The sequence below is a fragment of the Oncorhynchus nerka genome, linkage group LG3 (genome assembly GCF_034236695.1).
Source record: "Oncorhynchus nerka isolate Pitt River linkage group LG3, Oner_Uvic_2.0, whole genome shotgun sequence".
Taxonomy (NCBI): Eukaryota; Metazoa; Chordata; class Actinopteri; order Salmoniformes; family Salmonidae; genus Oncorhynchus; species Oncorhynchus nerka.
The window spans coordinates 87112976-87136848 of NC_088398.1; the positions used below are offsets into that span (position 1 = coordinate 87112976).

The following is a 23873-nucleotide window of genomic DNA, read 5'->3' on the forward strand; positions in this document are numbered from 1 at the left end:
GAGACAGAAACAGGAAACCACACACAACCTGGACAGAGACAGGAAACCACACACAACCTGGACAGAGACAGGAAACCACACACAACCTGGACAGAGACAAGAAACCACACACAACCTGGACAGAGACAAGAAACCACACACAACCTGGACAGAGACAGGAAACCACACACAACCTGGACAGAGACAAAAACAGGAAACCACACACAACCTGGACAGAGACAAAAACAGGAAACCACACACAACCTGGACAGAGACAAAAACAGGAAACCACACACAACCTGGACAGAGACAAAAACAGGAAACCACACACAACCTGGACAGAGACAGAGAGACAGAGACAGGAAACCACACACAACCTGGACAGAGACAGGAAACCACACACAACCTGGACAGAGACAGAGAGACAGAGACAGGAAACCACACACAACCTGGACAGAGACAAGAAACCACACACAACCTGGACAGAGACAGGAAACCACACACAACCTGGACAGACACAGGAAACCACACACAACCTGGACAGAGACAGGAAACCACACACAACCTGGACAGAGACAGAAAACCATATTCTACCATGCCCAGAAATCTGCTCCTTTTATTCTCTGTCCCCAACCCTCTAGGCGACCAGTTTTGATAGCCTTTAGCCGCACCCTCATACTACTCCTCCTCTGTTCCGCGGGTGATGTGGAGGTAAACCCAGGCCCTGCATGTCCCCAGGCACCCTCATTTGTTGACTTCTGTGATCGAAAAAGCCTTGGTTTTATGCATGTCAACATCAGAAACCTCCTCCCTAAGTTTGTTTTACTCACTGCTTTAGCACACTCTGCTAACCCTGATGTCCTTGCCGTGTCTGAATCCTGGCTCAGGAAGGCCGCCAAAAATTCTGAGATTTCCATACCCAACTATAACATCTTCCATCAAGATAGAACTGCCAAAGGGGGAGGAGTTGCAGTCTACTGCAGAGATAGCCTGCAAAGTAATGTCATACTTTCCAGGTCCATACCCAAACAGTTCGAACTACTAATTTTGAAAATTACTCTCTCCAGAAACAAGTCTCTCACTGTTGCCGCCTGCTTACCGACCCCCCTCAGCACCCAGCTGTGCCCTGGACACCATTTGTGAATTTATCGCCCCCCATCTAGCTTCAGAGTTTGTTCTGTTAGGTGACCTAAACTGGGATATGCTTAACACCCCGGCAGTCCTACAATCTAAGCTAGATGCCCTCAATCTCACACAAATCATCAAGGAACCCACTAGGTACAACCCTAAATATGTAAACAAGGGCACCCTCATAGACGTCATCCTGACCAACTGGCCCTCCAAATACACCTCCGCTGTCTTCAACCAGGATCTCAGCGATCACTGCCTCATTGCCTGTATCCGCTACGGAGCCGCAGTCAAACGACCACCCCTCATCACTGTCAAACGCTCCCTAAAACACTTCTGTGAGCAGGCCTTTCTAATCGACCTGGCCCGGGTATCCTGGAAGGACATTGACCTCATCCCGTCAGTTGAGGATGCCTGGTCATTCTTTAAAAGTAACTTCCTCACCATTTTAGATAAGCATGCTCCGTTCAAAAAATGCAGAACTAAGAACAGATACAGCCCTTGGTTCACTCCAGACCTGACTGCCCTCGACCAGCACACAAACATCCTGTGGCGGACTGCAATAGCATCGAATAGTCCCCGCGATATGCAACTGTTCAGGGAAGTCAGGAACCAATACACGCAGTCAGTCAGGAAAGCTAAGGCCAGCTTCTTCAGGCAGAAGTTTGCATCCTGTAGCTCCAACTCCAGAAAGTTCTGGGACACTGAAGTCCATGGAGAACAAGAGCACCTCCTCCCAGCTGCCCACTGCACTGAGGCTAGGTAACACGGTCACCACCGATAAATCCATGATTATCGAAAACTTCAACAAGCATTTCTCAACGGCTGGCCATGCCTTCCGCCTGGCTACTCCAACCTCGGCCAACAGCTCCGCCCCCCCGCAGCTACTCGCCCAAGCCTCTCCAGGTTCTCCTTTACCCAAATCCAGATAGCAGATGTTCTGAAAGAGCAAAACCTGGACCCGTACAAATCAGCTGGGCTTGACAATCTGGACCCTCTATTTCTGAAACTATCCGCCGCCATTGTCGCAACCCCTATTACCAGCCTGTTCAACCTCGCTTTCATATCGTCTGAGATCCCCAAGGATTGGAAAGCTGCCGCAGTCATCCCCCTCTTCAAAGGGGGAGACACCCTGGACCCAAATTGTTACAGACCTATATCCATCCTGCCCTGCCTATCTAAGGTCTTCGAAAGCCAAGTCAACAAACAGGTCACTGACCATCTCGAATCCCACCATACCTTCTCCGCTGTGCAATCTGGTTTCCGAGCCGGTCACGGGTGCACCTCAGCCACGCTCAAGGTACTAAACGATATCATAACCGCCATCGATAAAAGACAGTACTGTGCAGCCGTCTTCATCGACCTTGCCAAGGCTTTCGACTCTGTCAATCACCATATTCTTATCGGCAGACTCAGTAGCCTCGGTTTTTCGGATGACTGCCTTGCCTGGTTCACCAATTACTTTGCAGACAGAGTTCAGTGTGTCAAATCGGAGTGCATGCTGTCCGGTCCTCTGGCAGTCTATGGGGGTGCCACAGGGTTCAATCCTCGGGCCACCTCTTTTTTCTGTATATATCAATGATGTTGCTCTTGCTGCGGGCGATTCCCTGATCCACCTCTACGCAGACTGTCGTGGAATTATCAGAATATGTTGGTAACATTTGTAAGATGTTTAATATTCATCAAATGTGTGTAAGTTACTTCTCATCTGAATGGTATTTTTGTGTAATTCTGTGGTGAGGTTGCAGTTATCTGTTCTATGTCAAAACTAAGTTGCATGGGCCGCTGAGAGGGGAGAGGTCAAAGTGTCATCATGTGTAAACATATCTTTTACTCCCTACCTTTTCTAGTGGGGAGAGAAGGGTTGCAGTGTTGTTTCTATCTTAACCTATAGCCTCACCCTCCTCTCCGTGAGTTTGTCCAGGAGTTTGTATTTAGAGTGGGTTGTATATAAATGACAATTTGATATATGCCTGTTGTTGATATGGAGGATTTGGTTTATGGTTCTGGGGTTTGAGGAAAGGAGACAAAGCTGAACGATGAATTAATGTCTATGCTGTCTGACTATGGGTGTCTTTGCTATTAAAAGGAACTCCGTTGCATTGTAAGGGGGCTCTCAGAATCTTCACTAGGAGACTCTGAATTTATCTGAGAGTCACAGGATTGTGATAAGAGCTCATATAATTAAAGATGGACTTTTATAACTAACTCTGACGTGTGTGTGTGGTTTGCTCCCATGATTTGGTAAATAGAGGAAATTTCCACAACAAGACGACACCATTCTATATACTTCCGGCCCATCCTTGGACACTGTGCTATCTAACCTCCAAACGAGCTTCAATGCCATACAACACTCCTTCCGTGGCCTCCAACTGCTCTTAAACGCTAGTAAAACCAAATGCATGCTTTTCAACCGTTCGCTGCCTGCACCCGCACGCCTGACCAGCATCACCACCCTGGATGGTTCCAACCTTGAATATGTGGACATCTATAAGTACCTAGGTGTCTGGCTAGACTGTAAACTCTCCTTCCAGACTCATATCAAACATCTCCAATCGAAAATCAAATCAAGAGTCGGCTTTCTATTCCGCAACAAAGCCTCCTTCACTCACGCCGCCAAACTTACCCTAGTAAAACTGACTATCCTACCGATCCTCGACTTCGGCGATGTCATCTACAAAATTGCTTCCAACACTACTCAGCAAACTGGATGCAGTTTATCACAGTGCCATCCGTTTTGTCACTAAAGCACCTTATACCACCCACCACTGCGACTGGTACGCTCTAGTCGGCTGGCCCTCGCTACATATTCGTCGCCAGACGCACTGGCTCCAGGTCATCTACAAGTCCATGCTAGGTAAAGCTCCGCCTTATCTCAGTTCACTGGTCACGATGGCAACACCCATCCGTAGCACGCGCTCCAGCAGGTGTATCTCACTGATCATCCCTAAAGCCAACACCTCATTTGGCCGCCTTTCGTTCCAGTTCTCTGCTGCCTGTGACTGGAACGAATTGCAAAAATCGCTGAAGTTGGAGACTTATCTTTCTCACCAACTTCAAACATCTGCTATCTGAGCAGCTAACCGATCGCTGCAGCTGTACATAGTCTATCGGCAAATAGCCCACCCATTTTTACCTACCTCATCCCCATACTGTTTTTATTTATTTACTTTTCTGCTCTTTTGCACACCAATATCTCTACCTGTACATGACCATCTGATCATTTATCACTCCAGTGTTAATCTGCAATATTGTAATTATTCGCCTACCTCCTCATGCCTTTTGCACACATTGTATATAGACTCCCCCCTTTTTTTTCTCTACTGTGTTATTGACTTGTTAATTGTTTACTCCATGTGTAACTCTGTGTTGTCTGTTCACACTGCTATGCTTTATCTTGGCCAGGTCGCAGATGAGAACTTGTTCTCAACTAGCCTACCTGGTTAAATAAAGGTGTTCTCAACTGGCCTACCTGGTTAAATAAAGGTGAAATAAAAATAAATAAAATATATATATATATGGGTATATGTATGTATGTATATATGGGTATATGTATGTATGTATATATATGGGTGTATGTATGTATATTGTGACGGCCCTGAATTTTTCTGAACCGTCTCAGTGCTTCTCCTTCCAATAGGGTGCTTTCCCTTTAATTCCCAATTAAATAGCCAGCATCAGCTGCGCAAAAGTGGGGTTGTGATGGAGATGTGACTGAGGATGTGTTCAACCCTCAGTTCCGAAGCTTCTCTATTCCGTTGTTTTGTGATGGAGACGTGACTGAGGATGTGTTCAACCCTCAGTTCCCGAAGCTTCTCTATGCCGTTGTTTTGTTGCCGTTAAACGTGTGTTTTGTTGCCTAATAGAGTTTATCCAGGATCGGATCCACTCTTTACGTCCCTGGACTACACCTCTCCGTTCTTAGATCTATTGGCGGATTGGATTGTCTGACTGACCGACTGACTACCACCTTTTTGTATACGGTATTTCATTTGTTTGGATGTGATGTATACTGTGATTTATGTAGTTAGTTGTAGTTGAGGACTTAGTAAGAGTTGATACGCTTTAAAGTTCTGTGGTAAAATAATTGTTCTATTGATGGTATGATTAATACTGGGTTTACGCTACACGGAATGAACGGACAAACATTGCGTGACAAAAGTCACTTGAGTTCCCTGAACTCCTTTACCGGGCAGGACTCTTTTTAGGCACCACCACCACCCTCCAACACCACCACCACCCTCCAACACCACCCTCCAACACCACCACCCTCCAACACCACCACCCTCCAACAACACCACCACCACCCTCCAACAACACCACCACCCTCCAACACCACCCTCCAACACCACCACCACCACCCTCCAACAACACCACCACCACCCTCCAACAACACCACCCTCCACCCTCCAACAACACACCACCGCCACCCTCCAACACCACCACCGCCACCCTCCAACAACACCACCGCCACCCTCCAACAACACCACCGCCACCCTCCAACAACACCACCGCCACCCTCCAACACCACCACCGCCACCCTCCAACAACACCACCGCCACCCTCCAACAACACCACCGCCACCCTCCAACAACACCACCGCCACCCTCCAACAACACCACCACCACCCTCCAACAACACCACCACCACCCTCCAACAACACCACCCTCCAACACCACCACCCTCCAACAACACCACCACCACCCTCCAACAACACCACCACCACCCTCCAACAACACCACCACCACCCTCCAACAACACCACCACCACCCTCCAACAACACCACCACCACCCTCCAACAACACCACCACCACCCTCCAACACCACCACCCTCCAACAACACCACCACCACCCTCCAACACCACCACCACCACCCTCCAACAACACCACCACCACCCTCCAACAACACCACCACCACCCTCCAACACCACCACCACCACCACCCTCCAACACCACCACCACCACCCTCCAACAACACCACCACCACCCTCCAACAACACCACCACCACCCTCCAACAACACCACCACCACCCTCCAACAACACCACCACCACCCTCCAACACCACCACCACCCTCCAACACCACCACCACCCTCCAACACCACCACCACCCTCCAACAACACCACCACCACCCTCCAACAACACCACCACCACCCTCCAACAACACCACCACCACCCTCCAACAACACCACCACCACCCTCCAACACCACCACCCTCCAACAACACCACCACCACCCTCCAACACCACCACCACCACCCTCCAACAACACCACCACCACCCTCCAACAACACCACCACCACCCTCCAACAACACCACCACCACCCTCCAACAACACCACCACCACCCTCCAACACCACCACCACCACCCTCCAACACCACCACCACCCTCCAACACCACCACCACCCTCCAACACCACCACCACCCTCCAACAACACCACCACCACCCTCCAACACCACCACCACCAACACCACCACCACCACCTCCAACACCACCACCACCACCCTCCAACACCACCACCACCACCCTCCAACAACACCACCACCACCCTCCAACAACACCACCACCACCCTCCAACAACACCACCACCACCCTCCAACAACACCACCACCACCCTCCAACAACACCACCACCCCCTCCAACAACACCACCACCCTCCAACAACAACACCACCCTCCAACAACACCAACACCACCCTCCAACAACACCACCACCACACCCTCCAACAACACCACCACCACCACCCTCCAACAACACCACCACCACCCTCCAACAACAACACCACCACCCTCCAACAACAACACCACCCTCCAACAACACCAACACCACCCTCCAACAACACCAACACCACCCTCCAACAACACCAACACCACCCTCCAACAACACCAACACCATCCTCCAACAACACCACCACCACCCTCCAACGACACCACCACCACCACCCTCCAACGACACCACCACCACCACCCTCCAACAACACCACCACCACCACCCTCCAACAACACCACCACCACCCTCCAACAACACCAACACCATCCTCCAACAACACCACCACCACCACCACCACCCAACAACACCACCACCACCACCCTCCAACAACACCACCACCACCACCCTCCAACAACACCACCACCACCCTCCAACAACACCAACACCACCCTCCAACAACACCACCACCACCCTCCAACAACACCACCACCACCCTCCAACAACACCACCACCACCCTCCAACAACACCACCACCACCCTCCAACAACAACACCACCACCCTCCAACAACAACACCACCACCCTCCAACAACACCAACACCACCCTCCAACAACACCAACACCACCCTCCAAAAACACCAACACCACCATCCAACAACACCACCACCACCCTCCAACAACACCACCACCACCCTCCAACAACACCACCACCACCCTCCAACAACACCACCACCACCCTCCAACAACACCACCACCACCACCCTCCAACAACACCACCCTCCAACAACACCACCCTCCAACACCACCACCCTCCAACAACACCAACACCACCCTCCAACAACACCACCACCACCCTCCAACAACACCACCACCACCACCCTCCAACAACACCACCACCACCCTCCAACAACACCAACACCACCCTCCAACAACACCAACACCACCCTCCAACAACACCAACACCACCCTCCAACAACACCAACACCCCCTCCAACAACACCACCACCACCCTCCAACAACACCACCACCACCCTCCAACAACAACACCACCACCCTCCAACAACAACACCACCCTCCAACAACACCAACACCACCCTCCAACAACACCAACACCACCCTCCAACAACACCAACACCACCCTCCAACAACACCAACACCATCCTCCAACAACACCACCACCACCCTCCAACACCACCACCACCACCACCCTCCAACAACACCACCACCACCACCCTCCAACAACACCACCACCACCACCCTCCAACAACACCACCCCCAACAACAACACCACCCTCCAACAACACCACCCTCCAACAACACCACCACCACCACCACCCTCCAACAACACCAACACCACCCTCCAACAACACCACCACCACCCTCCAACACCACCACCACCCTCCAACAACACCACCACCACCCTCCAACAACACCACCACCACCACCCTCCAACAACACCACCACCACCACCCTCCAACAACACCAACACCACCCTCCAACAACACCACCACCACCCTCCAACAACACCACCACCACCCTCCAACAACACCACCACCACCCTCCAACAACAACACCACCACCCTCCAACAACACCACCACCCTCCAACAACACCAACACCACCCTCCAACAACACCAACACCACCCTCCAACAACACCAACACCACCCTCCAACAACACCACCACCACCCTCCAACAACAACACCACCACCCTCCAACAACAACACCACCCTCCAACAACACCAACACCACCCTCCAACAACACCAACACCACCCTCCAACAACACCAACACCACCCTCCAACAACACCAACACCATCCTCCAACAACACCACCACCACCCTCCAACAACACCACCACCACCACCCTCCAACAACACCACCACCACCACCCCAACAACACCACCCTCCAACAACACCACCCTCCAACAACACCACCCTCCAACAACACCACCCTCCAACAACACCACCCTCCAACAACAACACCACCACCACCACCCTCCAACAACACCAACACCACCCTCCAACAACACCACCACCACCCTCCAACAACACCACCACCACCCTCCAACACCACCACCACCCTCCAACAACACCACCACCACCCTCCAACAACACCAACACCACCCTCCAACAACACCACCACCACCCTCCAACAACACCACCACCACCACTCCAACAACACCACCACCACCACCCTCCAACAACACCACCACCACCCTCCAACAACACCAACACCACCCTCCAACAACACCACCACCACCCTCCAACAACACCACCACCACCCTCCAACAACACCACCACCACCCTCCAACAACAACACCACCACCCTCCAACAACAACACCACCCTCCAACAACACCAACACCACCCTCCAACAACACCAACACCACCCTCCAACAACACCAACACCACCCTCCAACAACACCACCACCACCCTCCAACAACAACACCACCACCCTCCAACAACAACACCACCCTCCAACAACACCAACACCACCCTCCAACAACACCAACACCACCCTCCAACAACACCAACACCACCCTCCAACAACACCAACACCATCCTCCAACAACACCAACACCACCCTCCAACAACACCACCACCACCACCCTCCAACAACACCACCACCACCACCACCACCCTCCAACAACACCACCCTCCAACAACACCACCCTCCAACAACACCACCCTCCAACAACACCACCCTCCAACAACACCACCCTCCAACAACACCACCACCACCACCCTCCAACAACACCACCCTCCAACAACACCACCCTCCAACAACACCACCCTCCAACAACACCACCCTCCAACAACACCACCACCACCAACAACACTCCAACAACACCACCCTCCAACACACCACCACCACCCTCCAACAACACCACCACCACCCTCCAACAACACCACCACCACCCTCCAACAACCACCACCACCACCCTCCAACAACACCAACAACACCACCACCACCCTCCAACAACACCACCAACAACACCACCACCACCCTCCAACAACACCACCACCACCCTCCAACAACAACACCACCACCCTCCAACAACAACACCACCCTCCAACAACACCAACACCACCCTCCAACAACACCAACACCACCCTCCAACAACACCACCACCACCCTCCAACAACACCACCACCACCCTCCAACAACACCACCACCACCACCCTCCAACACCACCAACAACACCACCACCCTCCAACAACACCACCCTCCAACAACACCACCCTCCAACAACACCACCACCACCACCCTCCAACAACACCAACACCACCCTCCAACAACACCAACACCACCCTCCAACAACACCACCACCACCCTCCAACACCACCACCACCCTCCAACAACACCACCCTCCAACAACACCACCACCACCACCCTCCAACAACACCAACCTCCAACAACACCACCACCACCCTCCAACACCACCACCACCCTCCAACAACACCACCACCACCCTCCAACAACACCACCACCACCACCCTCCAACAACACCACCACCACCACCCTCCAACACCACCACCACCACCACCCTCCAACAACACCACCCCCTCCAACAACAACACCACCCTCCAACAACAACAACACCACCCTCCAACAACACCAACACCACCCTCCAACAACAACAACACCACCCTCCAACAACACCAACACCACCCTCCAACAACACCACCACCACCCTCCAACAACAACAACACCACCCTCCAACAACAACAACACCACCCTCCAACAACAACAACACCACCCTCCAACAACAACAACACCACCCTCCTCCACCACCACCCTCCACCAACAACACCACCCTCCTCCACCAACAACACCACCCTCCTCCACCAACAACACCACCCTCCAACACCACCACCCTCCAACACCACCACCGCACCCTCCAACACCACCACCGCCACCCTCCAACACCACCACCGCCACCCTCCAACACCACCACCGCCACCCTCCAACAACACCACCGCCACCCTCCAACAACACCACCACCACCCTCCAACAACACCACCACCACCCTTCAACAACAACAACACCACCCTCCTCCACCACCCTCCAACAACACCACCACCACCCTCCAACAACACCACCACCACCCTCCAACAACACCACCCTCCAACAACACCAACACCACCCTCCAACAACACCAACACCACCCTCCAACAACACCACCACCATCCTCCAACACCACCACCACCACCACCACCCCTCCAACAACACCACCACCACCACCCTCCAACAACACCACCACCACCACCACCCTCCAACACCACCACCACCACCACCACCCTCCAACAACACCACCACCACCACCCTCCAACAACACCACCACCACCACCCTCCAACAACACCACCACCACCCTCCTCCAACAACACCACCACCACCACCCTCCAACAACAACAACACCACCCTCCAACAACAACAACACCACCCTCCAACAACAACAACACCACCCTCCAACAACAACAACACCACCCTCCTCCACCAACAACACCACCCTCCTCCACCAACAACACCACCCTCCTCCACCAACAACACCACCCTCCTCCACCAACAACACCACCCTCCAACACCACCACCACCACCACCACCCTCCAACAACACCACCACCACCACCCTCCAACAACACCACCGCCACCCTCCAACAACACCACCACCACCCTCCAACAACACCACCACCACCCTCCAACAACAACAACACCACCCTCCAACAACAACAACACCACCCTCCAACAACAACAACACCACCCTCCTCCACCACCACCACCACCCTCCTCCACCAACAACAACACCACCCTCCTCCACCAACAACACCACCCTCCAACACCACCACCGCCACCCTCCAACAACACCACCGCCACCCTCCAACAACACCACCGCCACCCTCCAACAACACCACCACCACCCTCCAACAACACCACCACCCTCCAACAACACCACCACCACCCTCCAACAACACCACCACCACCCTCCAACAACAACAACACCACCCTCCAACAACAACAACACCACCCTCCAACAACAACACCACCCTCCAACAACAACAACACCACCCTCCTCCACCCTCCAACAACACCAACACCACCCTCCAACAACACCACCACCACCCTCCAACAACACCACCACCACCCTCCAACAACAACAACACCACCCTCCAACAACAACAACACCACCCTCCTCCACCACCACCACCACCCTCCTCCACCAACAACACCACCCTCCAACACCACCACCACCCTCTATACCCTGATGAATACCCATTATACCCTGATGCATACCCATTATACCCTGATGAATACCCATTATACCCTGATGCATACCCATTATACCCTGATGCATACCCATTATAACCTGACGCATACCCATTATACCCTGATGCATACCCATTATACCCTGATGCATACCCATTATACCCTGTATACCCTGATGCATACCCATTATAACCTGACGCATACCCATTATACCCTGATGCATACCCATTATACCCTGATGCATACCCATTATACCCTGTATACCCTGATGCATACCCATTATACCCTGATGCATACCCATTATACCCTGATGCATACCCATTATACCCTGATGCATACCCTGATGCATACCCATTATACCCTGATGCATACCCATTATACCCTGACGCATACCCATTACACCCTGATGCATACCCATTATACCCTGACGCATACCCATTATACCCTGATGCATACCCATTATACCCTGATGCATACCCATTATACCCTGATGCATACCCATTACACCCTGATGCATACCCATTATACCCTGTATACCCTGATGCATACCCATTATACCCTGATGCATATCCATTATACCCTGATGCATACCCATTATACCCTGACGCATACCAATTATACCCTGACGCATACTCATTATACCCTAATGCATACCCATTATACCCATTATACCCTGATGCATACCCATTATACCCTGACACATACCCATTATACCCTGATGCATACCCATTATACCCATTATACCCTGATGCATACCCATTATACCCATTATACCCTGATGCATACCCATTATACCCTGATGCATACCCATTATACCCTGACGCATACCAATTATACCCTGACGCATACTCATTATACCCTGATGCATACCCATTATACCCATTCTACCCTGATGCATACCCATTATACCCATTATACCCTGATGCATACCCATTATACCCTGACGCATACCAATTATACCCTGACGCATACTCATTATACCCTGATGCATACCCATTATACCCATTCTACCCTGACTTATACCCATTCTACCCTGACACATACCCATTCTACCCTTACGCATACCCATTATACCCTGTATACCCTGATGCATACCCATTATACCCTGATGCATACCCATTATACCCTGATGCATACCCATTATACACATTATACCCTGATGCATACCCATTATACCCATTATACCCTGATGCATACCCATTATACCCAGATGCATACCCATTATACCCAGATGCATACCCATTATACCCTGATGCATACCCATTATACCCTGATGCATACCCATTACACCCTGATGCATACCCTGATGCATACCCATTATACCCATTCTACCCTGATGCATACCCATTATACCCATTATACCCTGATGCATACCCATTACACCCTGACACATACCCATTACACCCTGACGCATACCCATTATACCCATTCTACCCTGATGCATACCCATTATACCCATTCTACCCTGACGCATACCCATTATACCCATTACACCCTGATGCGAACCCATTACACCCTGACACATACCCATTACACCCTGACGCATACCCATTATACCCATTCTACCCTGATGCATACCCATTACACCCTGATGCATACCCATTACACCCTGATGAATACCCATTTAACTCTAATGTAGGACTATTTGCCTACTAGCCAAATAAAATGCATGCTGCTTGCAACTCACCATTCCAACATAATTAAACATTTAATTCATCCTTCATTCAGTCAGTCTATATCTCATCCATTCAGTCAGTCTATATCTCATCCATTCAGTCAGTCTATATCTCATCCATTCAGTCAGTCTATATCTCATCCATTCAGTCAGTCTATATCTCATCCATTTAGTCAGTCTATATCTCATCCATTCAGTCAGTCTATATCTCATCCATTTAGTCAGTCTATATCTCATCCATTCAGTCAGTCTATATCTCATCCATTTAGTCAGTCTATATCTCATCCATTTAGTCAGTCTATATCTCATCCATTTAGTCAGTCTATATCTCATCCATTCAGTCAGTCTATATCTCATCCATTCAGTCAGTCTATATCTCATCCATTTAGTCAGTCTATATCTCATCCATTCAGTCAGTCTATATCTCATCCATTTAGTCAGTCTATATCTCATCCATTCAGTCAGTCTATATCTCATCCATTTAGTCAGTCTATATCTCATCCATTCAGTCAGTCTATATCTCATCCATTTAGTCAGTTGTCTGAGATGCAATAAGAACTAAACCAAAGACAATAGAACAGTCTTATCCATTTGTTTATTGAAATCCATGTTTTATCACTTTAGTCATTAAAATGTTTAACTTCCAAATTAAAAAAATATAGGCATGGCAATTTAGTCTATAATTTTGGTGTCTTACGGAATGATTTAAAAACTCTTGTTTTATAACTGTTTATTATAGGCCTCCCCATAAAAAGGGACCCCCTAGCTCGCAGGCCTCTAAAAGCATCACGTACAGTGGCAATAAGAACAGGCTATAGATCGTCTACTGCGCAAGTCACACAACAAATTCTTATTTACAATGACGGCCTACGAAAAGGCCTCATGCGGGGATGGGATAAAAAAATGAAATAGGACAAAACACATCGACAAGAGAGACAACACAACTCTACATAAAGAGAAACCTAAGACAACAACATAGCATGGTAGCAACACATGGCAACACAGCATGGTAGCAGCACAGCATGGTACAAACATTATCGGGCACAGACAACAGCACAAAGGGCAAGAAGGTGGAGACAACAATACATCACACAAAGCAGCCACAATGGAGTCTTTCAATGAAGAGATAGAGATAAAACTGTCCAGTTTGAGTATTTGAGTGAAGAAATTGAGATAAAACTGTCCAGTTTGAGTGTTGGTTGCAGCTTGTTCCAGTCGCTAGCTGCAGCAAACTGAAAAGAGAAGCGACCCAGGGATGTGTGTGCTTTGGGGACCTTTAACAGAATGTGACTGGCAGAACAGGTGTTGAATGTGGAGGATGAGGGCTGCAGTAGATATCTCAGATAGGGGGGAGTGAGGCCTATGAGGGCTGCAGTAGATATCTCAGATAGGGGGAAGTGAACGGGTGTTGTATGTGGAGGATGAGGGCTGCAGAAGATATCTCAGATAGGGGGGAGTGAACGGGTGTTGTATGTGGAGGATGAGGGCTGCAGTAGATATCTCAGATAGGGGGAGTGAACAGGTGTTGTATGTGGAGGATGAGGGCTGCAAAGGTATCTCAGATAGGGGGAGTGAACAGGTGTTGTATGTGGAGGATGAGGGCTGCAGAGATATCTCAGATAGGGGGAAGTGAACATGTTGTATGTGGAGGATGAGGGCTGCAGAAGATATCTCAGATAGGGGGGGAGTGAACGGGTGTTGTATGTGGAGGATGAGGGCTGCAGTAGATATCTCAGATAGGGGGGAGTGAACAGGTGTTGTATGTGGAGGATGAGGGCTGCAGAAGATATCTCAGATAGGGGGAGTGAACGGGTGTTGTATGTGGAGGATGAGGGCTGCAGTAGGTATCTCAGATAGGGGGAGTGAACAGGTGTTGTATGTGGAGGATGAGGGCTGCAGTAGGTATCTCAGATAGGGGGAGTGAACTGGTGTTGTATGTGGAGGATGAGGGCTGCAGTAGGTATCTCAGATAGGGGGAGTGAACAGGTGTTGTATGTGGAGGATGAGGGCTGCAGTAGGTAACTCAGATAGGGGGAGTGAACAGGTGTTGTATGTGGAGGATGAGGGCTGCAGTAGGTATCTCAGATAGGGGGAGTGAACAGGTGTTGTATGTGGAGGATGAGGGCTGCAGTAGATATCTCAGATAGGGGGAGTGAACAGGTGTTGTATGTGGAGGATGAGGGCTGCAGTAGGTATCTCAGATAGGGGGAGTAAACAGGTGTTGTATGTGGAGGATGAGGGCTGCAGTAGATATCTCAGATAGGGGGAGTGAACAGGTGTTGTATGTGGAGGATGAGGGCTGCAGTAGGTATCTCAGATAGGGGGAGGAACAGGTGTTGTATGTGGAGGATGAGGGCTGCAGTAGATATCTCAGATAGGGGGAGTGAACAGGTGTTGTATGTGGAGGATGAGGGCTGCAGTAGGTATCTCAGATAGGGGGAGTGAACAGGTGTTGTATGTGGAGGATGAGGGCTGCAGTAGATATCTCAGATAGGGGGAGTGAACGGGTGTTGTATGTGGAGGATGAGGGCTGCAGTAGATATCTCAGATAGGGGGGAGTGAACAGGTGTTGTATGTGGAGGATGAGGGCTGCAGTAGGTATCTCAGATAGGGGGGAGTGAACAGGTGTTGTATGTGGAGGATGAGGGCTGCAGTAGATATCTCAGATAGGGGGGAGTGAACAGGTGTTGTATGTGGAGGATGAGGGCTGCAGTAGATATCTCAGATAGGGGGGAGTGAACAGGTGTTGTATGTGGAGGATGAGGGCTGCAGTAGATATCTCAGATAGGGGGGAGTGAACAGGTGTTGTATGTGGAGGATGAGGGCTGCAGTAGATATCTCAGATAAGGGAGAGTGAGGCCTAAGAGGGTTTTATAAATAAGCATCAACCAGTGGGTCTTGCGACGGGTATACAGAGATGACCAGTTTACAGAGGAGTACAGAGTGCAGTGTTGTGTCCTATAAGGAGCATTGGTGGTAAATCTGATGGCTGAATGGTAAAGAACATCTAGCCGCTCCAGAGCACCCTAACCTGCCGATCTATAAATTATATCTCCGTAATCTAGCATGATCAGTCTCCACACCACGTGCTCTCACCACTGGTGTCCCCCAGGGCTCTGTTCTTGGCCCTCTCCTATTCTCGCTATACACCAAGTCACTTGGCTCTGTCATAACCTCACATGGTCTCTCCTATCATTGCTAGGACGACACACAATTAATCTTCTCCTTTCCCCTTCTGATGACCAGGTGGCGAATCGCATCTCTGCATGTCTGGCAGACATATCAGTGTGGATGACGGATCACCACCTCAAGCTGAACCTCGGCAAGACGGAGCTGCTCTTCCTCCCGGGAAGGACTGCCCGTTCCATGATCTCGCCATCACGGTTGACAACTCCATTGTGTCCTCCTCCCAGAGCGCTAAGAACCTTGGCGTGATCCTGGACAACACCCTGTGTTCAACTAACATCAAGGCGGTGGCCCGTTCCTGAGGTTCATGCTCTACAACATCCGCAGAGTAGACCCTGCCTCACACAGGATAGGGGGAGCAGGTCCTAATCCAGGCACTGTCATCTCCCGTCTGGATTACTGCAACTCTCTGTTGGCTGGGCTCCCTGCCTGTGCCATTAAACCCCTACAACTCATCCAGAACGGGCCCGTCTGGTGTTCAACCTTCCCAAGTTCTCAGACCCCGCTCCTCCGCTCTCTCCACTGGCTTCCAGTTGAAGCTCGCATCCGCTACAAGACCATGGTGCTTGCCTATGTGAGGGGAACGGCACCTCAGTACCTCCAGGCTCTGATCAGGCCCTACACCCAAACAAGGGCACTGCGTTCATCCACCTCTGGCCTGCTCGCCTCCCTACCACTGAGGAAGTACAGTTCCCGCTCAGCCCAGTCAAAACTGTTCGCTGCTCTGGCCCCCAATGGTGGAACAAACTCCCTCACGACGCCAGGACAGCGGAGTCAATCACCACCTTCCGGAGACACCTGAAACCCCACCTCTTTAAGGAATACCTAGGATAGGATAAAGTAATCCTTCTCACCCCCCTTAAAAGATTTAGATGCACTATTGTAAAGTGGCTGCTCCACTGGATGTCATAAGGTGAACGCACCAATTTGTAAGTCGCTCTGGATAAGAGCGTCTGCTAAATGACTTAAATGTAAATGTGATGAGGGCTGCAGTAGATATCTCAGATAGGGGGGAGTGAACAGGTGTTGTATGTGGAGGATGAGGGCTGCAGTAGATATCTAAGATAGGGGGGAGAGAACAGGTGTTGTATGTGGAGGATGAGGGCTGCAGTAGGCATCTCAGATAGGGGGAGTGAACAGGTGTTGTATGTGGAGGATGAGGGCTGCAGTAGATATCTCAGATAGGGGGGGGGGTGAAGGGGTGTTGTATGTGGAGGATGAGGGCTGCAGTAGATATCTCAGATAGGGGGGGGAGTGAACAGGTGTTGTATGTGGAGGATGAGGGCTGCAGTAGATATCTCAGATAGGGGGAGTGAACAGGTGTTGTATGTGGAGGATGAGGGCTGCAGTAGGTATCTCAGATAGGAGGGAGTGAACAGGTGTTGTATGTGGAGGATGAGGGCTGCAGTAGGTATCTCAGATAGGAGGGAGTGAACAGGTGTTGTATGTGGAGGGTGAGGGCTGCAGTAGATATCTCAGATAAGGGAGAGTGAGGCCTAAGAGGGTTTTATAAATAAGCATCAACCAGTGGGTCTTGCGACGGGTATACAGAGATGACCAGTTTACAGAGGAGTACAGAGTGCAGTGTTGTGTCCTATAAGGAGCATGGGTGGTAAATCTGATGGCTGAATGGTAAAGGACATCTAGCCGCTCCAGAGCACTCTTACCTGCCGATCTATAAATTATATCTCCGTAATCTAGCATGGGTAGGAAGGTCATCTGAATCAGGGTTAGTTTGGCAGCTGGGGTGAAAGAGGAGCGATTACGATAGAGGAAACCACGTCTAGATTGAACTTAAGGCTGCAGCTTTGATATGTGCTGAGAGAAGGACAGTGTACGGTCTAGCCATACTCCCAAGTACTTGTTTGAGAGGACTACCTCAAGCCCACGAGAATGGAATGTTCTACCGTATCAAAAGCTTTGGCCAAGTCAATAAAAATAGCAGCACAACATTGCTTGGAATCAAGGGCAATGATGACATCATTGAGGACCTTTAAGGTTGCAGTGACACATCCATAACCTGAGCAGAAGCCAGATTGCAAACCAGAGAGAATAATATAGACATCAAGAAAGCTAGTCGGTTGAATATTGACAAGTTTTCCAACACTTTTGATAAACAGGGCAAAATAGAAATAGGCCTATAACAGTTAGGATCAGCTTGATCTCCCCCTTTAAATAAAGGATGAACTGTGGCTGCCTTCCAAGCAATGGGAACCTCCCCAGAGAGGAGAGACGGGTTTAAAAGGTTGGAGATCGACTCAGTGATTATAGGGGCAGTAACCTTAAAGAAGAAAGGAGGAGCTCCTTTAGCGCCTCGGACTCAGTGATTATAGGGGCAGTAACCTTAAAGAAGAAAGCAGGAGCTCCTTTAGCACCTCGGACTCAGTGATTATAGGGGCAGTAACCTTAAAGAAGAAAGCGGGTCAAATTTCAGGAGCTCCTTTAGCACCTCGGACTCAGTGATTATATTATATTTCAGGAGCTCCTTTAGCACCTCGGACTCAGTGACCGCCTACAGGGAGAAACTTTGAAACGGGGCAGAGGAAAAAGAGGAATGGGCATCAGGGGTAGTCTCATTAGAAGGGGTGAGAGATGAGGAAATGTTGGACGGTTAAGAAGGCATGACTGAGTCAAATAGGAATCCTGAACGACAGAGCCAGAGCAAGAGAGAGAGCGACAGACAGCGACAGAGAGACAGAGCAAGAGAGCGACAGAGAGCCAGAGCAAGAGAGCGACAGAGAGAGAGACAGAGCAAGAGAGCGACAGAGAGAGAGACAGAGCAAGAGAGCGACAGAGAGAGAGACAGAGCCAGAGAGACAGAGCCAGAGAGACAGAGAGACAAAGACAGAGACAGAGAGACAGAGAGACAGAGAGACAGAGACAGAGAGACAGAGACAGAGAGACAGAGACAGAGAGACAGAGCGAGACAGAGCGACAGAGAGTGCGAGAGAGCCAGAGCAACAGAGAGAGACAGAGAGACAGAGAGCGAGTCCTCACCGTGAGCTCATCCTGCAGACAGACTGGTAGGAGGAGAGAGGCATGTAGACCACAGCAGAGTTGTAGCACAACATGAGGAAACACAGCACTTCAAACCTGAAACAAAAACACAGGAACACTGTCAGACATCTGCCACCCCGTCCTCCACCGTCGACCCGCCCCCCACCCTCCACCGTTGACCCGCCCCCCCACCACACTAGGCGGAGAGAGGCCAGAGAAAGAGGCCAGAGAGACAGAGAGGCCAGAGAGAGACAGAGAGGCCAGAGAGAGAGAGAGAGACAGAGAGGCCAGAGAGAGAGAGAGAGACAGAGAGAGGCCAGAGAGAGAGAGAGGGACAGAGAGAGGCCAGAGAGAGAGAGAGAGACAGAGAGAGGCCAGAGAGAGACAGAGAGAGAGGAGAGAGAGAGAGAGAGAGAGAGAGAGACAGAGAGAGGCCAGAGAGAGAGAGAGACAGAGAGAGACAGAGAGAGGCCAGAGAGAGAGAGAGACAGAGAGAGACAGAGAGAGGCCAGAGAGAGAGAGAGAGACAGAGAGAGGCCAGAGAGAGAGAGAGAGAGAGAGGCAGAGAGAGAGCCAGAGAGAGAGAGAGAGAGAGAGACAGAGAGAGGCCAGAGAGAGAGAGAGGGACAGAGAGAGGCCAGAGAGAGAGAGAGAGACAGAGAGAGGCCAGAGAGAGAGAGAGACAGAGAGAGGCCAGAGAGAGAGAGAGAGACAGAGAGAGAGGCCAGAGACAGAGAGAGGCCAGAGAGAGAGAGAGAGAGAGAGACAGAGAGAGGCCAGAGAGACAGAGAGAGGCCAGAGAGAGACAGAGAGAGGCCAGAGAGAGAGAGAGACAGAGAGAGGCCAGAGAGAGAGAGAGACAGAGAGAGACAGAGAGAGGCCAGAGAGAGAGAGAGACAGAGAGAGGCCAGAGAGAGACAGAGAGAGACAGAGAGAGACAGAGAGAGGCCAGAGAGAGGCAGAGAGAGACAGAGAGAGACAGAGAGAGAGACAGAGAGAGACAGAGAGAGACAGAGAGAGACAGAGAGAGATCAGGGAGAGGGGGGACAAAGGGATCGGTGGCCAAGAGGAGAGGGGCCAGGGTGAGAAGGGCCAGAGAGATGGGGGACTGGGGACAAGGAGAGAGGAGACAGGGGGATCAGAGACAGGGAGAGAGTGGCAGTGAAGGTCTCTGGGGGTTAGGGGTCAGGAGTACCTGTTCTGGGCAGTGAAGGTCTCTGGGGGTTAGGGGGCAGGAGTACCTGTTCTGGGCAGTGTAGGTCTCTGGGGGTTAGGGGTCAGGAGTACCTGTTCTGGGCAGTGTAGGTCTCTGGGGGGTTAGGGTCAGGAGTACCTGTTCTGGGCAGTGTAGGTCTCTGGGGGTTAGGGGTCAGGAGTACCTGTTCTGGGCAGTGTAGGTCTCTGGGAGGTTAGGGGTCAGGAGTACCTGTTCTGGGCAGTGTAGGGGTCAGGAGTACCTGTTCTGGGCAGTGTAGGTCTCTGGGGGGTTAGGGGTCAGGAGTACCTGTTCTGGGCAGTGAAGGTCTCTGGGGGGTTAGGGGTCAGGAGTACCTGTTCTGGGCAGTGTAGGTCTCTGGGGGGTTAGGGGTCAGAAGTACCTGTTCTGGGCAGTGAAAGTTTCTCTCTGAGGGTGCAGCCCGCTGTAGACGACCCTGATGAGGTCATGATGACTCAGAGCTCCCTCGGTCAGACCCATGGAGCCCAGACTGGAGGGCTGGAAAGGAAGCCACACACACATCAACAACTAACAGCAACTAACTAAACATTTAGCAGAGGAGACCATTACAGTCTGACACACAGCAGTATTTACCTGATGAATGAGACCATTACAGTCTGATAGACAGCAGTATTTACCTGATGAATATATGAGACCATTACAGTCTGATAGACAGCAGTATTTACCTGATGAATATATGAGACCATTACAGTCTGATAGACAGCAGTATTTACCTGATGAATGAGACCATTACAGTCTGATAGACAGCAGTATTTACCTGATGAATGAGACCATTACAGTCTGATAGACAGCAGTATTTACCTGATGAATGAGACCATTACAGTCTGATAGACAGCAGTATTTACCTGATGAATGAGACCATTACAGTCTGATAGACAGCAGTATTTACCTGATGAATGAGACCATTACAGTCTGATAGACAGCAGTATTTACCTGATGAATGAGACCATTACAGTCTGATAGACAGCAGTATTTACCTGATGAATGAGACCATTACAGTCTGATAGACAGCAGTATTTACCTGATGAATGAGACCATTACAGTCTGATAGACAGCAGTATTTAACTGATGAATATATGAGACCATTACAGTCTGATAGACAGCAGTATTTAACTGATGAATGAGACCATTACAGTCTGATAGACAGCAGTATTTACCTGATGAATATATGAGACCATTACAGTCTGATAGACAGCAGTATTTACCTGATGAATGAGACCATTAGTCTGATAGACAGCAGTATTTACCTGATGAATGAGACCATTACAGTCTGATAGACAGCAGTATTTAACTGATGAATGAGACCATTACAGCCTGATAGACAGCAGTATTTAACTGATGAATGAGACCATTACAGTCTGATAGACAGCAGTATTTACCTGATGAATGAGACCATTACAGTCTGATAGACAGCAGTATTTACCTGATGAATGAGACCATTACAGTCTGATAGACAGCAGTATTTAACTGATGAATGAGACCATTACAGTCTGATAGACAGCAGTATTTACCTGATGAATATATGAGACCATTACAGTCTGATAGACAGTAGTATTTACCTGATGAATATATGAGATCATTACAGTCTGATAGACAGCAGTATTTACCTGATGAATATATGAGACCATTACAGTCTGATAGACAGCAGTATTTACCTGATGAATGAGACCATTACAGTCTGATAGACAGCAGTATTTAACTGATGAATGAGACCATTACAGTCTGACACACAGCAGTATTTACCTGATGAATGAGACCATTACAGTCTGATAGGGGGGGCTGTGCTTTGGCAAAGTGGGTGGGGTTATATCCTTCCTGTTTGGCCCTGTCCGGGGGTGTTCTCGGATGGGGCCACAGTGTCTCCTGACCCCTCCTGTCTCAGCCTCCAGTATTTATGCAGCATTAGTTTGTGTCGGGGGGCTAGGGTCAGTTTGTTATATCTGGAGTACTTCTCCTGTCCTATTCGGTGTCCTGTGTGAATCTAAGTGTGCGTTCTCTAATTCTCTCCTTCTCTCTTTCTTTCTCTCTCTCGGAGGACCTGAGCCCTAGGACCATGCCCCAGGACTACCTGACATGATGACTCCTTGCTGTCCCCAGTCCACCTGGCCATGCTGCTGCTCCAGTTTCAACTGGCCTGGGCCCTAGGACCATGTCCCAGGACTACCTGACATGATGACTCCTTGCTGTCCCCAGTCCACCTGGCCATGCTGCTGCTCCAGTTTCAACTGTTCTGCCTTACTATTATTCAACCATGCTGGTCATTTATGAACATTTGAACATCTTGGCCACGTTCTGTTATAATCTCCACCCGGCACAGCCAGAAGAGGACTGGCCACCCCACATATGCTCTCTCTAATTCTCTCTTTCTTTCTCTCTCTCTCGGAGGACCTGAGCCCTAGGACCGTGCCCCAGGACTACCTGACATGATGACTCCTTGCTGTCCCCAGTCCACCTGACTGTGCTGCTGCTCCAGTTTCAACTGTTCTGCCTTATTATTATTCGACCATGCTGGTCATTTATGAACATTTGAACATCTTGGTCATGTTCTGTTATAATCTCTACCCGGCACAGCCAGAAGAGGACTGGCCACCCCACATAGCCTGGTTCCTCTCTAGGTTTCTTCCTAGGTTTTGGCCTTTCTAGGGAGTTTTTCCTAGCCACCGTGCTTTTACACCTGCATTGTTTGCTGTTTGGGGT

The 23873-nt window shown here is 50.3% G+C and overlaps 1 protein-coding gene across 1 annotated transcript in view; it reads right to left on the reverse strand.

The window, feature by feature from the left end:
- LOC115127120 (hyccin 2-like) overlaps positions 1–23873 on the reverse strand; it is a 200743-nt gene that overhangs the window by 30752 nt on the left and 146118 nt on the right. Inside the window, exons 7-8 of the mRNA XM_065016440.1 lie at positions 21538–21653; positions 19940–20035 (exon numbers count right to left, since the gene is read on the reverse strand). Of these exons, the coding sequence (XP_064872512.1) occupies positions 19940–20035; positions 21538–21653 (212 nt within the window). The remainder of the gene's footprint in view (positions 1–19939; positions 20036–21537; positions 21654–23873) is intronic.